The sequence below is a fragment of the Chelonoidis abingdonii genome, chromosome 2 (assembly GCF_003597395.2).
Source record: "Chelonoidis abingdonii isolate Lonesome George chromosome 2, CheloAbing_2.0, whole genome shotgun sequence".
NCBI classification, from domain to species: Eukaryota; Metazoa; Chordata; order Testudines; family Testudinidae; genus Chelonoidis; species Chelonoidis abingdonii.
Genome location: NC_133770.1, coordinates 116,455,913 through 116,473,434, shown reverse-complemented (window position 1 = coordinate 116,473,434; position 17,522 = coordinate 116,455,913). Strand labels below are relative to the sequence as shown.

Here is a 17,522-nt window from a genome sequence, read left to right as displayed (position 1 = left end):
AAGAAAAGGAATAGAGTAGGTCATCCATTTACGGCATTACCAGTATCATAAAAGAATTTTTTCTTATCCAGTATCAAAACCAATATTTTTAAAACTGTATGTCAAAACAAAGTACTTATAAATGGTGATGGCATTTTTGTCTTTGATCCAATCAATTTTTCTCTATTTGGAGGTACTTATAGTAACTTTCTCTAAGATGACGTCCTACGTTGGCACTGTAATATTGAATTCTCTCTGTCTGCAGATATTAGAATTACAATTTTAGATCATTTCTTGTATATTTCTTTCCTTTATATTGATATTGGAGACTTGTAAATAAGCAGAGGAGTTTAAAGAACTGTAAAATGATTATTCTCTGCTCAGTAGTTTAAACTTCACCTTAAATTTATCTTATAGTGTGGCTTTTTTTTAAGGGTGAGCAGGATGATAAAAGGGCAGGTCACATAGGAATTGGTGTGTTAATCATTTTAAATGGGGCCCAGATTCTTTCTCTTAACCAAGACTCTATTTTTACTTCACTTTTATGGCTGGTTTATGAATAATATTGTTCTATTAGATTAATTCTTTCATTGTTTCAACTAACTGTCTTAAGAGCTGGTGTTTTCTCTGCATTGTCTTTGAGATGTAAATTGTACTTTTGTAAAGAAAAATCTTGAAAGAAGCATCTATTGATGCTTTTGCAGCTGTTTTAGAATTCTTCTGTATTGCAGCTTCCTCTTTATGTAGTATTAAAGTTTGGTTTTATTCAGTCTAAAATAATTGGTACAATATGTTAAATTATATATTTAAGGTGTGTGTGTGTGTATATATATATATATATATATATATATAAGGAACTCTGACACAGTTCTCTTAACCAGCTGCATTTCTGAGCTATTAATTGAAACCAACAGGTGAACTCTTTCTGATATATTTTAAAATCTCAAGTTGTCTGTTTGCATTATCACATTATAAAATCCTATTACACATTTATTTTTCTTTCTACATTAAAAAGACAGTGGTGTCTCTACAGGTGAAATAATTTTACACTTTTTAAAGACACCTGAATAGCTACCTCATTTTAAAATGCATCCACCAGTTGGTGCATTTATTTATAATTTGCCAATTTACACGTTAGAATGTGGGTACATAATTTTTTGACTACAATATGTATATAAAAAAGAACACGCTCCAAAATAAGCCCTCCTCATCCCTGAACCTCCAATAAAAACTTGAGAAAAGAGATGGACCTAGGACTATGCCCCAAATGTCAACAAATTTGCTTTCTGTTGAGCCAGCCAGGGAAGCTAAATGTACAAAACTGGCTCTGCTGATTTATCCTGATCAACATCAGAGGCTTCTGACTTCTCTAGACACAAAACAGCAGCAGAGTTGTCAAACGCCTGTGTGAAAACTTGTGTATATGTTTTACTGTTGTAATTCACATTGGAAAATACTGTTGAGCAAAAAATTATCACACGTACATGATCTCATTATATTTAATATTTTAGGAACCCTAAAATTTGATCATAAATTTAACTGTTGGCTAACAATTAATCTAGGTGTCCTTGATCACTTAAAATCATTTTTTATCTTCAAAAAGACTATTTTTCCATGTAAATAGTCTTTCTATTCTGTATTTCTGCAACTTCTATGTGTAACGTTCACTTGAAGCAATAGTAGATTTTCTTCAACAGAACTGACTTTCTCAGTTCCTTTGTTGTTCATGGCAGCAAGAACACAGTTGCATTATAAATAAGGCTATGCGTGTGTCACAGAAGTCATGGACTCTGTGACTGTCTGTGACTTCTGCAGCAGCCGGTGCTGACCCTGGGCCAGCAGCAGGAGTTTGGGTGTGTGGGAGGGGGCTCAGGGCTGGGACAGGGAGTTTGGGGTGCGGGCCGTGCTTACCTTGGGGGGTGGTGGGGCTCCCCGTCTCCCACTGGCATAGCCCCGCAGTTCCTAGGCAGAGAGGCCAGGGGGCTCTGCATGTAGCTCATAGCCTCAGGCACTGCCTCCACAGCTCCCATTGGCTGCAGTTCCCACCCAGCCAGCGGGAGTCCTGGGTTGCGCCTGGCCTCCAACCCCAGCTCCAGCGGGGATCCCGCGCAGCGCTTCCCTCCCCGCCCCCCCAAGCAAGCCGCCGCTCACACACGCACCTTCTAGTTCCAGTGGGGATCCTGGGTCGTGCACAACCACCTGCCTCCTCTCCCACAACAGCAGGGGTCCTGGGCCACCCCCCCTCAGCACCCCTGCCCGTGTTCCTCCAGCCCAAGTTTTAATTAGGGGCATATAGTAAAAGTCATGGGCAGGTCATGGGTCGTGAACTTTTGTTTACTGCCCATGACCTGTCCATCACTTTTACTAAACGTACCCATTAAAGCACCAACATTAGCACATATGTAGGCATGTCTCATTTGTATGTGATAGCATTGGGGATGCATGTTTGCTGTATATATGTTAAAAGGTACTGAAGCAGTTAAATTGCAAACTATTTGTATAGGTCAGACATTCTTGGAATCATGTGGGATATTTCTCACAGTATGTATTGTGACAAAGCTCCTCCTCTACCTTGGTGGGTCCTGCGCTTATTGGCAGATTTGCTCGCCTCAGAGATCTTCCCTTCTGGTGGAACCCACAGTCTGAGTCGTCAACTCCTGTGTCTGATCGGGAGTTGGGAGTTTTGGGGGGAACCCGGGCCCTCCCTCTACTCCGGGTTCCAGCCCAGGGTCCTGTGGACTGCAGCTGTCTATAGTGCCTCCTGTGACAGTTGCAGGACAGCTACAACTCCCTGGGCTACTTTCCCATGACCTCCTCCAAAACACCTTCTTTATCCTCACCACAGGACCTTCCTCCTGGTGTCTGATAACGCTTGTACTCCTCAGTCCTCCAGCAGCATATCCTCTCACTCTCCGCTTCTTGCTCCCACCTCCTCACACACACACCACAAACTGAAGTGAGCTTCTTTTTAAACCTAGGTGCCGTGATTAGCCTGCCTTGATTGGCTGCAGATGTTGTAATCAGCCTGTCTGCCTTAATTGGTTCTAGCAGGTTGCTGATTACTCTAGTGCAGCCCCTGCTCTGGTCACTCAGGGAACAGAAATCTATTCATCCAGTGACCAGTATATTTGCCCTCTACCAGACTCGTGTACCCCACTGGTCTGGGTCTGTCACAGTATAGGAGGTAGGGGCTCAATTCAGTAGGGTTCTGATCTTAGTTTAAGGGTGCTTAACACCTTGCAGGATCAATACCAGGCTCAATCTGGACCTTTCAAAAAAAAAAAAAAACACCACCAAACCACCTCCTCCCAAATGTATACTACAGACATGAAAATTATAATAGTGTTGGGGGTTTAGAAAATGCTATAATCAGTTTTTTGACACTAAGTATTGCATCTTTACGTTTCCATATATAAATTATGGGAAGAAATATGCAATTGTGGTAAGAAATATGCAATTGTGGGAAACACTACTTAGTGATGGGAAAAAAAGTTTCAATTAAAGGAAATGCAGAGTAACCTTGTATGTAAAAGTAGTGCATTTGATCTGTTTTTAATTGAAATTATGTTCCTCTTGAAATCCCTTAAATGTAAGAAGTAGCAGTATTTCATGTGTTTAGAATTCTGAATCTATGTCCTAAACTTTCCTACAGAGTTTCTAGTCTGATTTGTAATTTGAAATGTCAGAACTTAAGTACTTATACAGATGACAACAACAAATGTATGTTCTAAAACTTCTTCAGTAGGCTGCTAAATGGCAATATGGAAGTATCTTTGTAGAAGCAAGTTGTTTTTTAATGTTTGTGGTGACAGAGTGACCTTTTTTCTGGCTTTCTCAATGATTCCAGCTGAACTTGGAGAGTGTGAGCACCCAGAACACACACCAGAACTAGTGTCTGAATTCAGATTTACACCAAACCAGACTGAAGCTATGGAATTTGATATCTTTCAGAAATGGAAAGAGTACAGGTATGGTACCTGTGTGGTGGTGTCAGTTACAATAAAGTTACACAAGAGATTCTTCTCCAAAATCAAACTTTGCTGGCTAGACCCCTGTTTTGGGATCAAACAGGCTCAATGTGTGTTGTTTTAGGGGTTTTCTAGAGACCTCTAGAACCCCTTTAAAGAAGTGGCAGGCATTAACATCAGACGGGGTTATGTGTTTAAGTTAATTGCAAGTTTCAGCATTTTGGCACCATTTTTTCTCCTAGACCTGTGTTGAAGAAGCTCATTTTCCACAAGTGAGAATTGTCATGCCTTCCAAGACTCCTTCACTTAAGCAAGCAAGACTCTTTCACTTAATTTGTAATTAAGATAGCATTTTTGCCCACACACTCAATCTTTCAAAGATTTCAGGTATTTGGTATCAAACCAGATGTCTAAATCCACCATGTGTGGTGTTTGAGGTTTCTTTTGTTTGTTTTGGTGAGGATGAAATTGAGACATGAACCAGGAATGTCTTAGCTCATAAGTCTTCATTTTAAACCCAAAATATTGAGTCCCTTTTGGTCAAAGGGAACTTGACTATTGGAAATTATGAAGATTGTATTAGCCATTATGCAGTTTTTCTAAAACTTTGGAACACTTAAGAATCTGGATTGTTGTAGTACTGTGCTATTTGCAGCTATAACCAGCTACATGGCAGCAATTCAGTGGAGTAAGAGATAATTAGCAGTAATGGAAAAGTAATAACTTGGACATTTTGAACTTTAATACTCTGTTCTTAACAAATGGATATAGAGGCAGTAATGTGCAGTTTTGTAATTTGCTTTTCTCATGCTGTCATAGAAACTGACCACAATTTAGAGACACGCAATTTTATTTTTTTCTGATGTCACTTTTCTGAGAAATGGTAGTTTGGCTTAGTATAGCTTTTTGGAGTCTTTGAGCTTGTTATGGACTCCAGTGACATTACGTTGAAGTCAAGCATGGTTTTCAAACCAAGTCTCCATTTGTGTGGTACAATTGTTCTCCCCCAAACAAATGATCATTAAAAAGCATGAACGAACTGTGGATGCAAACTTGTGCCCTCAGAAATGGAAGCCCAGTTTAAAAATTAGGCCTCATAACACCAAAGTTTTTTTTATTACCGGTCCCTATGTGTATTCTACCATGCACCCGAGAGCGAAAGTTTTGCAAGTAGTGTCCATTCGTCCATGTCTGCACCTTAGAATTCCTTGTGCTCAGCACCGAGGTTATAAGGGGAGATGCACACTGACCACCTTTTTGGTTTCTTCTTACTGCTGCATGGCCTGAGTCGGAATCCTCTGTATCTGGAGATATCCCTGCACTGTCTTCATCTCTGTTATATATAATTGTATATAATCTGGTAGTGCTTTTATAGAGTTTTATAGTATTCTGTATAGTTGGTGTAGCTTAGTTTTCCCAACCTTGAGGACTCTCTCTGTCTCTGCTTTTGGGAGTAGGACTGTGCTCAGGATTCTGGGATTTAAGAACTTCGTGTCCTGTCCTCACTTCTTCTCACTCTCTTTACTGCATTGGTGCACATATCTCCACCAAATGCAGTATCTTTTGCTTCTTACCACTCCAGAACCAAGAGAGATGAGAGCTTTGATTGAGGAAACACTTCATGGAGAAAGCCATAAGACTCGAGTCAGATCCAGACTGGGGGTACCGTCCTGTATGTCAGTCTCAGTCCTTGAGCATCACACCTTTGAGCATGAGCTCTGGAGCAGAGGTCAGATCAGCTAACTCTAAGCCGGTCTTGTCATGAGAATAAGGGGCACTGTCAGGGACATAAAAACAGGTCCCCCTCTAAGTCTCTTTCCAGAAGAAGGATCTCTCCTCCACTCCTTCCAAGTCAGTTGAGTCTTCATGTACAGGTCCCAAGGACTTAGGTTTGCCTAAGCCTCCAGACCATGACGGAAAAGTGTGCAGGAACAAAGCTCCAATGGTACCAGCCCCAGCACTAACACTGATGTTGGCTATGATCTCTAGCCAGAGGACCAACAACCACCTGTACCAACCAAAAGCGCTAGATGGAACTCTTTCTCTGACAGAACCAGCCTGGCCCCATAGGGATCCACCAACCACTGTCTGTTGTGGCACCAGATCTGGTGAAAACCAACAACTGGGATGTCTAGAACATCAGGACAGACTGAGACATATACTACCCTGGGCCCACAATGTCCTCTACTTTTGGGTCCAATCCTGAGTGACATTTTGACCCCAGAAAAGGAGCTACCCCAAGGAGAATAAATTACTCCCCTAGTCTGTCCAGAAGCCACATCTTCCTCCCTGTCATTGACAGTACTGCCAATAGAATTGGCTTTTTCATCTGCTGAATCCTATGTCCAGGATGAACCATCACCTACCTAGGGAGATTAGCATAGACAGAACTTCAAGAATTTCTTGGACCTGTCCTGGGCTCAGGTAGGATTACCCTCCAAGAGATTTCTCGTATATAATGCCTTGCCACCGCTACCCCCTCCCAACCGGCCTTTGACCCATCGTAGTGACTCTATTAGGGTCTGGGGGATCCTTATGCATGACACCCAGATCCATCACTCGACAAGAGCGTCACATTGTCCCTCTCCTCCTTGACAACAGCATCTGGCTTCTCAGGAATATGTGGAGGAAGATGATGAACTTTGGCATGAGCTGGCATTTGGTCTGCCAGAATCACAGAGGAAGTATCATAAACAGGTATGTAAGCTGAGACCTCTTCCATAGCCTTTCTAACACCAACGACCACATGAACCACCATGCAAGCATCCAAGAGCTTAGAGGCCAAGGTGTGCAGCTCCATCCTTCAACGACAGGTACCCAACCTTATCCACCAGCTAAATGCTACTTTTGACTGGGCTTTGGGGAGTTGCAACATAATGATGATATCATTCTCACTTGTTTCCAAATTTCCCTTTGGTGTCTGCCTAGCATACATTGCCCACAACTGGAGGGCTGTAACAGACAAGCGGGTACTAGATATCATCCACTTTAGCTACTATCAAATTTCTTTCTCCACCTCCTCAGAAGCCCCCTTTCTGGCCCCTAATCAGGGTCTGCTCTCATGAGAAGATCCTCCTCAAACGAGGAGGTAAACTTGCTCCTCAGATGAGGACCTATAGAGCAAGTTCCACCTCAGCATCCAGGTAAAGGGTTGTACTCCCACAATTTCATAGTTCCCAAGAAAAACGGAAGATGGAGGCCCATTCTCAGCCTGCGTCACTTAAATGTTTGTGTTCACAAATTAAAATTCTGCAGGGTTAAGTAGGCCTCAGTAATTCTCTGCTTGGAAAAAAGACGTATGATGAGCAGCTCTCAACATGAAAGATGCTTACTTTCCTCTGGATGTTCACCTGACCCACAGGTTCCTCAGGTTTCTTGTAGGACAGGAACACTCCCAGTTCAGAGGATTCTCATTGTGTCTGACAACAGCATCCAAGGTCTTCTCAGTTGTGGTAGCACAGATGAGATGAAATGGCTACATCGTTTTTCTTTATTGGAATGACTGGCTTCTAACAGGCAGATCCCATCTGCAAGTTCAGTTGGCAACTTTGTCCTTTCTCTGCCTGATGGCATCCTTGGGAATCTCCATAAACATGTAAAAGTGTATTTTGACCCCCACACAGCTCATCGACATTATAGGCGTGACCCTGGACTTGACTGCAAGCAAGAGCCTCCCTTCCTGCAGACAGATTCTTAGTCATGAGCAGTCTGATAAACCAAGTCATGCCCAAACCCAGAACAAAAGTCTGGATCTGTCTGTCTTTACTCAGTCAAATGGCTTCCTGTTCATATGTAAGGTCATTTGCTAGGCTGCAACTCCATTGTTTGCAAGCCTGTCTCTGGTTGGTATATGTGCCACACACAGCATGAACACCATGACAGTGCCAGTCAATGTCAGAGCTTCACTCAGAACTCCCAAATTGTGTGCATTGGAGTCCCTTTCCTACCCCTACCCTGCCCCATGCACATGTACATAGCCAATATGATGATAATCACGGAGGCATCCTTCGTAGGCTGGTGGGCCCACATGGGCAGAGTCACATCATAAGATACATGGACACCGTGGAAACCTGGGATGCGTGTCAATCTTTTGGAACCAAGTGCAGTCAGACAGGCATGCACTGCATTCCTCCTGCTCATATGATCCTGACACGTTTGAGTAATGTCAAACAACATGGCAACTGTTTTCTATAATAGCAAACAAGGAGGAGTAAAATCCTTTGCAGTGCACATAGAGGCAGTCCGTTTATGATGTATCTTGAACCACATCACAATTTCTGTGATGCACCTCCCAGGCACTCAGAACTCACAGCTGGACAGCCTCAGGAGGCATTTCATCCCCAATTATGAGTGGGAGTTACTTCCGGGCCACCTTTTGAATCACTGGCCGTGTTCTTAAATGTCCCACCTGTCTGTTAAGGTCACCTTCCTGGTTGCCATTACACAGCCCAACCCACCATATATTATACTTCATAAAGAAAAGGTATCCCTTCACCTCCACCTAAAGTTCATCCCAAAGGTAATTCCTGAGTTCCACATAAACCAATCAATTCACACATTGGTATTTTTCCTGAATGTCTCCAGTGAGGAAGGAGACAACCATTTTCTTGATGTCTGACGAGCATTGGCATTCTACCTGCAAAAAATGAAACCATTTGGAAAATCGCCCAGACTATTTGTTGCTATAGCAGAGTGGACACAAGGAGAAGTGATATCAGCTCAGATATTCCTTAGATTTCTGGTTGTATCCTCCTTCTCTATTAGTTGGCACACTGTCACATTCTGGGGTCCAATCCAGCCCAGTGAGGGGTTGTGTTACCATCTGCCTGTAACCAAAGGTGCTTTAAATTACTATGCTGCTGTAATTCTCTTGTCTGGATGCTCCCAGCCAGCATGCACTGCAATGTGCTCTGCAATATCTAGCCCTTTCCTTAATAATAAGGTTTGCTTGCTTCTCTAAAGAGACAAACTGCATAGTTTATCACTTTAAGTGGAGTTAATAATCAATTCAATTCAAACACAACACTGGATTTGTTTAGATTTAAAAGTAAAACAAGTTTACTAGCCAAAGGAGATAGGATCTCAAGTGAGTTCAGGTATAAAGGATAGAGTAAGAAATGGTTACAAGGAAATAAATGTGAAAAACGCTTTTTAGAGGCTAAGACCTAACAAAACTACCATCTTGCATCAAAGTAAGATTCTTACCACGCTCCTTACCAACTAGATGGCTGCCCTACCCCTCTGGTGGTCATCTTCCGCAATGTTCAAAGTGCTTGGTTCCTTTGTCACCTTAAGTGAAAGGTCAATTGATGTTCTTTGACCCTCTCTTTTATAGTCCAGTTAACCTTTAAAATGGATTCTTCTGATGGTTGCCCCCCAAAGGAAAATAAAATTCAAGGTGTGAGAAAGGAGACAGAGTCTGGTGAAGGAAGTCCTATGCTGGTTTCTCCCTCATTTTTTTTCAAAAATGCAAATTGATCTGTTCCTGCTCCTTGCAGTGCAAATGAATGGCCACTTGCAAGCGATAGCTAATCAGTTTTGATTACACCTGCTGAAGGCATCAGCTTGTCCTTAGTCTGGGAGAAACCTGCTTTCCCACTCCCCAGACCTATCTGATAAACACACTTTAGTTCCACATTTCCTTCATATGGTCTCTTGGATGTTTACTGTACATACACCATGCGAGAATATTAATTATCTCTGTGTTGTTAATTTTCTAGTTATCCCTTACATGACACATAGCTGATAAAGTTTGACATTAATGTGTTGCAGTACACTGAACTGGTCAGGTCAGCAGAACCTCCCTATCAGATACCAATAAGCCTCTTGCACTGTGGTGCTGTTAAGGTCACATGCATCTGCCTCACCCGAATGGAGTGAGAGCCCATTCCACTAGAGGACAGGCAGTCTCTGTAGCAACAGTTTGAAAAGTGCCAATGTTGGACATAGGGTGACCAGATGTCCTGATTTTTGGGTCTTTTTATTATATATAGGCTCCTGTTACCCCCTACCCCTGTCCTGATTTTTCACATTTGTTGTCTGGTCATCCTAGTTGGACATTTGTAAGGCTGCAACCTGGAGTTCCATACACACTTTCACAAAGCATTGCACTCTGGTTCAAGCCTCTTCTGCTGACACAGACTTTGGAATTGCAGTGTTACAGACATCTATACCTCCTGTATCCTCACAACCCCCTCCCCCTATTGAGGACTGCTTCCCAGTCACTCGTGTGAAGCACATGTAGGCTACGTCTACACTACCCGCCGTATCGGCGGGTTAAAATCGATTGCTCGGGGATTGATATGTCGCGTCTCATCTAGACGCGATATATCGATCCCCGAGCGTGCTTATATCGATTCCGGAACTCCACCAACCCCAACGGAGTTGCGAAATCGATAGGGGGAGCCACGGACATCGATCCCACGCGGTGAGGATGGGTGAGTAATCCGATCTTAGATATTCAACTTCAGCTATGTTATTCACATAGCTGAAGTTGCGTATCTAAGATCGATTTTCCCCTGTAGTCTAGACCAGCCCATAGGGACTGGCCCTTGAAGAAGAAATGGAGGTTACTTACCTGTAACTACAAGTTCTCAGATGTGTTGTCCCTATCCGTATTCCACTACTCGCCGTCCTTCACCTCTGCTTCGGCCCATGACTGGATTCGTGGTAGACAAGGAGCTGGAAAGGCAGTCAGTCTGAACCTACCCCTATACCCTTGGTGGTGAGCATGTGAAAGTCCAGGGTGCAGGTGTGGACCAACAGCCACTACTTGCAAGAGATTTTCAGGGCCCTTAAAAATATTTATGATGCCCAATTCCTTAACAGCTTTGAAAGTCTAAGTTTTGAAATTGTTTTGAAAAACACTTCACTAATTGAAGATGTGTGGTGTAATCAATGCAGATGTTGCTGTGGCACATTTATTAGAAAGTTTTTATATTAGTGTACTGTATATCCAGCCAGTTATGCACTTTGTTCGTAGAAATTTAAGGTGCCATGTGCATGCAACTGGCAGCATTTAAATGTAAACCAATCACTTTATCAAGTCCACGTGATTGGATAAAAGGAGATTGCATTCAATGGTAAGAATGCAGGATGGGTAAAATGAAAAAGTTCTGATGTATATGAATTCAGCAACATGGACTCTGTGTATTCTTCTAAGCCCCAATTCAGCAAAGCATTTAAGCCTCTAATTAAGACCCTGCTTGTATAGCAAACCAATTAAGCTTGTGTTTAAATACTTTGCTGAACAGGGATGGGCTAAGCACATACTTAAAGTTAAACATGTATTTAAGTGCTTTGCAGAGTCAGGGTCCTAGGCAGGGGAGCCTTGGTAATGGATGAAAAGGGGAGTCATACTGTATATAAGAAAGTATTCTATTGCAAACTAAAGTACATTTTTCATTTTATTTTCACAGGGGAAAAACCCCAGCACAGGCTGAATTATGCTATTTGAACAAAGCTAAATGGTTGGAAATGTACGGTGTAGATATGCATGTTGTTAAGGTAAAACCTACATTGTCATTTATTTCTGTGGGGAGTGGAAGAGATTGGAAATAGAAGAATGTGAATCTCTTTGTAGAATCATAGAATATCAGGGTTGGAAGGGACCTCAGGAGGTCATCTAGTCCAACCCCCTGCTCAAAGCAGGACCAATCACCAACTAAATCCCCAAATGGCCCCCTCAAGGATTGAACTCACAACTCTGGGTTTAGCAGGCCAGTGCTCAAACCACTGTAAATAGGTCATAATTCTCTACTATTAAAACATGCGAACAGACTTTGGTACTATATCTTATAACAAAAGTTTTGAGTTACTACCATATTAAGATTTGTGCTAGTAACTGCATATTGATTATTCCATCCTGTATTTGGTTGTAGGGAAGAGACGGATGTGACTACGCGCTTGGACTTACACCAACAGGCATATTGATCTTTGAAGGAGCAAACAAAATAGGTTTATTTTTTTGGTAATTAATTTTTTGCTTTATATCCCAATTTGTTAACAGCTAAAATCCTTCCCCTTTTAAATAATGAGTTTTGGCTTGGTTTGAATGTATAGTGTGGGGAATTTAAGAAGGGAGATTGATTCTGCGATATCAAAATATATTAAGATACATGCTTCCGACTAGGTCAGTTTGTTTCAACAGAATCTAAAGTGATTTGTTAAACATATATTTATATTTTAAATACATTATGAGGTCAGATTTCCCATTATTGTAAATCCTCTTATATACCATTTTGTTTGTTTTTCTTGAACTAAAAATCCTAAATTTATAAAATGCCTGTTTATTTCCTGTATGCGTAGGCCTAAAATCACTAAAATGGACTTCAAAAAGAGCAAATTAACACTTGTGGTCGTAGAAGATGATCAACAGGTAATTTTTTCCCCCTTACTTGGAACCTGATCCATTGAAGGGTTGAGAACGTTCAACTCCTGTTGGCCACCAGAAGCTGAAGGGGCTCAGCGCCTTGTTGGATCAGGCCCTTTCTCTTTTGTGTTAGCCATTAACAAATATCATGCTTGCCAACTTCCAAAGTTTTTTTGTTTCTGCATTTAGGGCAGAGAACAAGAGCACACATTTGTTTTCCGGTTAGACAATGCAAAAACTTGCAAACATTTGTGGAAATGTGCAGTGGAACACCATGCATTCTTCAGACTGCGAATACCAGCAAACAGTAAATCTAGCAGATCTGACTTCATAAGGCTGGGTTCACGCTTCAGATTCAGGTATTTAATTAAATAACTGGGCATTTGTATTTATTTGAGGACGCAAGAAGACAGCATAAAAATACAAGATTTGTCCAGTTCATTCCAAGATTATTTATTTATTACTCTTTGCACAGCAGCTTGGTTTCTCTAAGCATGTTTGATAAGCACGAAGTAAGGGTGGAGTTAAGTCGCTCTCTCTAACTAAAAAAAATTTTTTTAGTGGTCGAACAGAGTATCAAGCAACACATGGATCCAGGTTACGCAGAACCAGTACATTTGAAAGAAAACCCAGCAAACGGTATCCATCACGAAGGCATTCAACTTTTAAAAGTGAGGCTTTTATTTAACCCACTTGAATTATACATATTCATTAAACTAATTGCATGCTGATTAACAGCACAGCCACACATGCGTATTGCAGAATTTCTATTGGTGTATAGGTGACCATATTCAAACCAAACAAAATTATAGTTCAGTATGATGAGCATAACTGAATGAGTCACCAGGTGAAAAATCAAAGGTAGCAACTTTTTCCCTGAGTCACTTTTGTTGTGTTATCCTTTGTGTCTCCTGTATCCTCTCCTATCCTCCACCATTCCTGTGTCTTGTCTTCTTCCCCATCCTCAGCCAGAGTTATACGTTCCCTGGGCACCTGCGAGCTCAGCTCCAGGTGCAAACCTGGAGCGACATTGGACAATTATTTTTGTGTGACTGATTTGTGATTTTGGAATGTGTGGGGTTGGCAACCTTTTTGACTTTCTCCCCTTTCTTTTTCTGCATGGGAATGGGGAGAACCACATCCAGAGGTACCTCTCTATGTATGCATCTGCGGGGTTACTGGTCCCATCTTTTGTTTCCACTGTGCTTATGTCAGCTACAAAACAGTCTTATAAAACTGTGGTATTTATCACTCTCTGAGTGTCTCAGTGTGGATCCCATTGTAGACGTGCATGCACCTCGTGCATGCACCTCATGCACGTGAGAGCAGTATTTTTATTTTACTATATTTTTTTTTGAGTAGCAAAATCTGCACGGCACCCTGTGCCTTTTCATGGACCTGAGTGACATGGGGCAACATGGCCATGACTTTACCTCATTCCCTCTGACTGCTTGTGGCACTGAACCTGTGGAATGTCCGACCTACTAGTTCTTAGCTTTGACTGCAATTTCTGCAAACCTTCAGAAATTCTTCAGAACTCTGTTTTGATCACCTTGATTTTTTTTTTTGACCGCTGCAAATCACATCAATCCATCTGAACCCAGTATTGATAGTTCAATACACACACACCCAGTGCTGATCCCCCATATATACACCCTGTATAGCCCTGTCCATTTTGCAGCGAGGGCACAGTAGGAGCTTCTTCTACCTAGATGCACATACCTAGCAAGTGTTCTGTGTACCCGCCGTTTTCCACTAGGATATGAGATGAAGCTCAAACTACACCTTCTGGAACAATTCATGAAGGTATCCTCAGATCCCGAGAGACGAGCTCCAAGGTCCTGCTACTGGACAAGCCAGTGTCATCCAGCATTCCTCCAGCAGACAGGCTACGCCTAAACCCAGTGCAGACAAGAACGCACCGAGAAAGGAACTATCACTGACACAGTCGCCCCCATCATTGAAACATCATCAACATCAAATCAGACACTAGCACTTGTGCCATCAAAGTCCAACACTGAGGGGAGTCACTTCAAAGACTCAGGGCAAAGATCAGTGTTCTCTCATAAGGAGAAACAACACACAACCTCTGGACTGCACCCTTCAGTGTCGACATTGATCATGAAGGATGAGCCTAGGGGAGAACTGCAACAACCATCAGTGCTGAAGCACCTGCCAATACTGGTACAAATCCCAGTGCAGAGAGTCCCCTACAAGATGTCTCTTCCCCCTCACAGTCACCAAAGGCGTACGTTCTCTCCATCTTCTCCCCTCAGCTCAGCGGCTGACACCGTGGAGAGGCTCATCTGATTCCTCAACAGGGCTCTGCCCCAGCCACCTCCTCAGGAATGGCACAGGATTGGATAATGCCAATGGTATTCTTACTACTGTGGCCCTGTTGGGGTTACTGGGGTCCACCATCTTGTTCATCGAGAAGCCAGACTCAACTGTGCTCAAGGAAGAGGTCACTTCTCCCTTCAGCATCTTGGGTATTCACCCATGAAAGCTCATGCTCCAATACGTCTGTCAGTCTATAAGGTGCCACAGGACTCTTTGCTGCATCTCTGGCTAGACACACATCAGAGTATCAGGAGGAACAGGATTCAGTGTTAGAGCAACACCTGCATCCCGTATCACTACCTGAAGCCCTCACATCTTTTGTCCTCTGGCGAAGGGGTATCCTTGGCATCTAGCTGGGAGCCACACTGTTCCAAGCCATAGCTCCTCCCCAAGTCCTACAAGCGTTCTCTTGGTTGGCTACTCCGAGTGAATATACGGAAAGGGGTCGATCCCATTCTCTGCTCTCTCCTTAACTGTTACACTTACCATAGATGCTTCAGGGAGAGGATGGCATACCCATTTGAACCACCTGCAGATGCCAGGAACATGGTCTGAGAACAAACTAAATTTACACATGAGCATCCTGAAACAGTGAGTCATCAGACTGAATAGAATAATAGACCAAGTAAACTTAGACCATCCTTGACATGGTCTTAAACCTCCAATGATGGGGGTTCCACAACCTCTCTTCGAAGCCTATTCCAGTACTTAGCTATCTGTAGACTTAGAAAGTTTTTTCTACTATCTTACCTAAATCTCCCTTGCTGCAGATTAAGTCTGTTATTTTTCGGCCAACCTTCAGGTGACATGGGGATCAGTTGATCACCATCCTCTTTATAACAGCTCTTAACATATTTGAAGACTGTTATTGGGTCCCCCTTCACTCTTCTGTTCTCAATACTGCCAGGGTTCACCTTGCAGCAGAATCGGAATGTCATGCTCCAGAACAGTCATACTCGATCTTCTTGCACCTGATGATGTTGAAGTTAATTACAGGCCTCCTTCATAGCTGTCCTCCGGTTAGAGATCTGTCTGCCGTGTGGGACCTCATGTCATCCTCCTGAAGCTCATGGAGCTTCCCCATGAGCCATGCTAGAATGCTCCATACATCATTTTGCTATCAAGGCAGTCTTTCTGCTGGCTATTACTTCAGCTTGAAGGGCTTGTGAGCTCCAAACTCTCGTGGCCAGGCCACCATACACGTTCTTCCATCTCATATTTTCACCTGATCCAATCAGTTACCAGACCAGTCGTCTTCCCAAAGCTGCACTCATTTCTGGAAGAGAAAATACATACCTTGGATGTAATTAGAGCTTTTCTATATTACCTTGATAGGACTGATCCGTTTTGGTTCCCCCCTCACACACCTCTTTTTGGCCGTTTCTGGCCCATCCAAAGGGAATCATTCAGTGAATTTCTACCTGCAATCAGCTGGCTAGCAATCTGGTCACTTTGTCCATCAAGGCACACTCCGCAGAAGCACAGGCTGCATCTACCACCTGCTTCAGGAATGTTCCTGCCTCTGAGATCTGCAACATGGAGTAACCCACTGACTTTTCTGAAAAATTATGTCCTTGACATGGCAGACAGGGCTCATGGTGAGTTCAGGAGACCAGTTCTTCAATCATTGTTTGATTCAGCTAATGCTCCACACTGCACCGTCCTAAGAGGCTACTGCTTGCCAGTGAGCTACAGTGAACTTGCCAGGGATCCACACTGACCTACTAAAGAAGAGAGATCCGTTACTTACCCTACAGTAACTGTGGGGTCAGTGCGGATCCCATGACCTGCCCTCTAGCTCTGTTTTTTGGAGTCTGTAGCTAATACTGACTTTGAATCGCAAGGGAACAGATTGGGGGTTGACTGCATTGCCTCATGTGAGAGCACAGAGTACATGCACAGCCCTGACAGATGCTGCTACTCAAAAAAATATTCCTGTCTTGCACATATGAGGTAAACTTAAGCTATAGTATCTCAGTCTTTAATGAGGCTAATGAGGAGCTATGGGGTAATAGTAGGATAACAAATAGGAATGAGGATATGGAGGTAGATATTACCACATCCGAGGTAGAAGCCAAACTTGAACAGTTTAATGGGATGAAATCAGGGGACCCAGATAATCTTCATCCAAGAATAGTAAAGGAACTGGCACATGAAATTGCAAGCCCATTAGCAAGAATTTTTAATGAATCTGTAAACTCAGGGGTTGTATCATATGATTGGACAATTGCTAACATAGTTCTTATCTTTAAGAAAGGGGGAAAAAAGATGATCCGGGCAACTACAGACCTGTCAGTTTGACATGTGTAGTATGCAAGGTCTTGGAAAAAATTTTGAAGGCAAAAGTAGGCAAGGACATTGAGGTCAATGGTAATTGGACAAAATACAACATAGTTTTGCAAAAGGTAGATCATGCCAAACCAACTTGATCTCCTTCTTTAAGAAGGTAACAGATTTTTTAGACAAAGGAAATGCAGTGGATCTAATTTATCTCGATTTCAGTAAGGCATTTGATACGGTTCCAAATGGGGAATTATGAACTAACTTAGAAAAGATGGGGATCAATATGAAAATTGAAAAGTGGATAAGGAACTGGTTAAAGGGGAGATGACAACGGGTCATATTGAAAGGTGAATTGTCAGGCTGGAGGGAGGTTACTAGTGGAGTTCCTCAGGGATCGGTTTTGGGGCCAGTCTTATTTAATCTTCTTATTGCTGACCTTGGCAGAAAAAGTGGGAATGTACTAATAAAATTTGCGGATGACACAAAGCTGGGAGATACTGCCAATACAGAGAAGGACCAGGATATCGTACAGGAAGATCTAGATGACCTTGTAAACTGAAGTAATAGTAATAGGATGAAAT

The 17,522-nt window shown here is 42.6% G+C and overlaps 1 protein-coding gene across 1 annotated transcript in view; it reads left to right on the top strand.

Moving 5' to 3' along the window:
- EPB41L4B (erythrocyte membrane protein band 4.1 like 4B) overlaps positions 1–17,522 on the top strand; it is a 305,664-nt gene that overhangs the window by 142,158 nt on the left and 145,984 nt on the right. Inside the window, 6 exon segments of the mRNA XM_075063387.1 lie at positions 3,827–3,947; positions 11,366–11,453; positions 11,828–11,916; positions 12,255–12,324; positions 12,508–12,677; positions 12,880–12,989. Coding sequence (XP_074919488.1) covers positions 3,827–3,947; positions 11,366–11,453; positions 11,828–11,916; positions 12,255–12,324; positions 12,508–12,677; positions 12,880–12,989 — 648 coding nt within the window.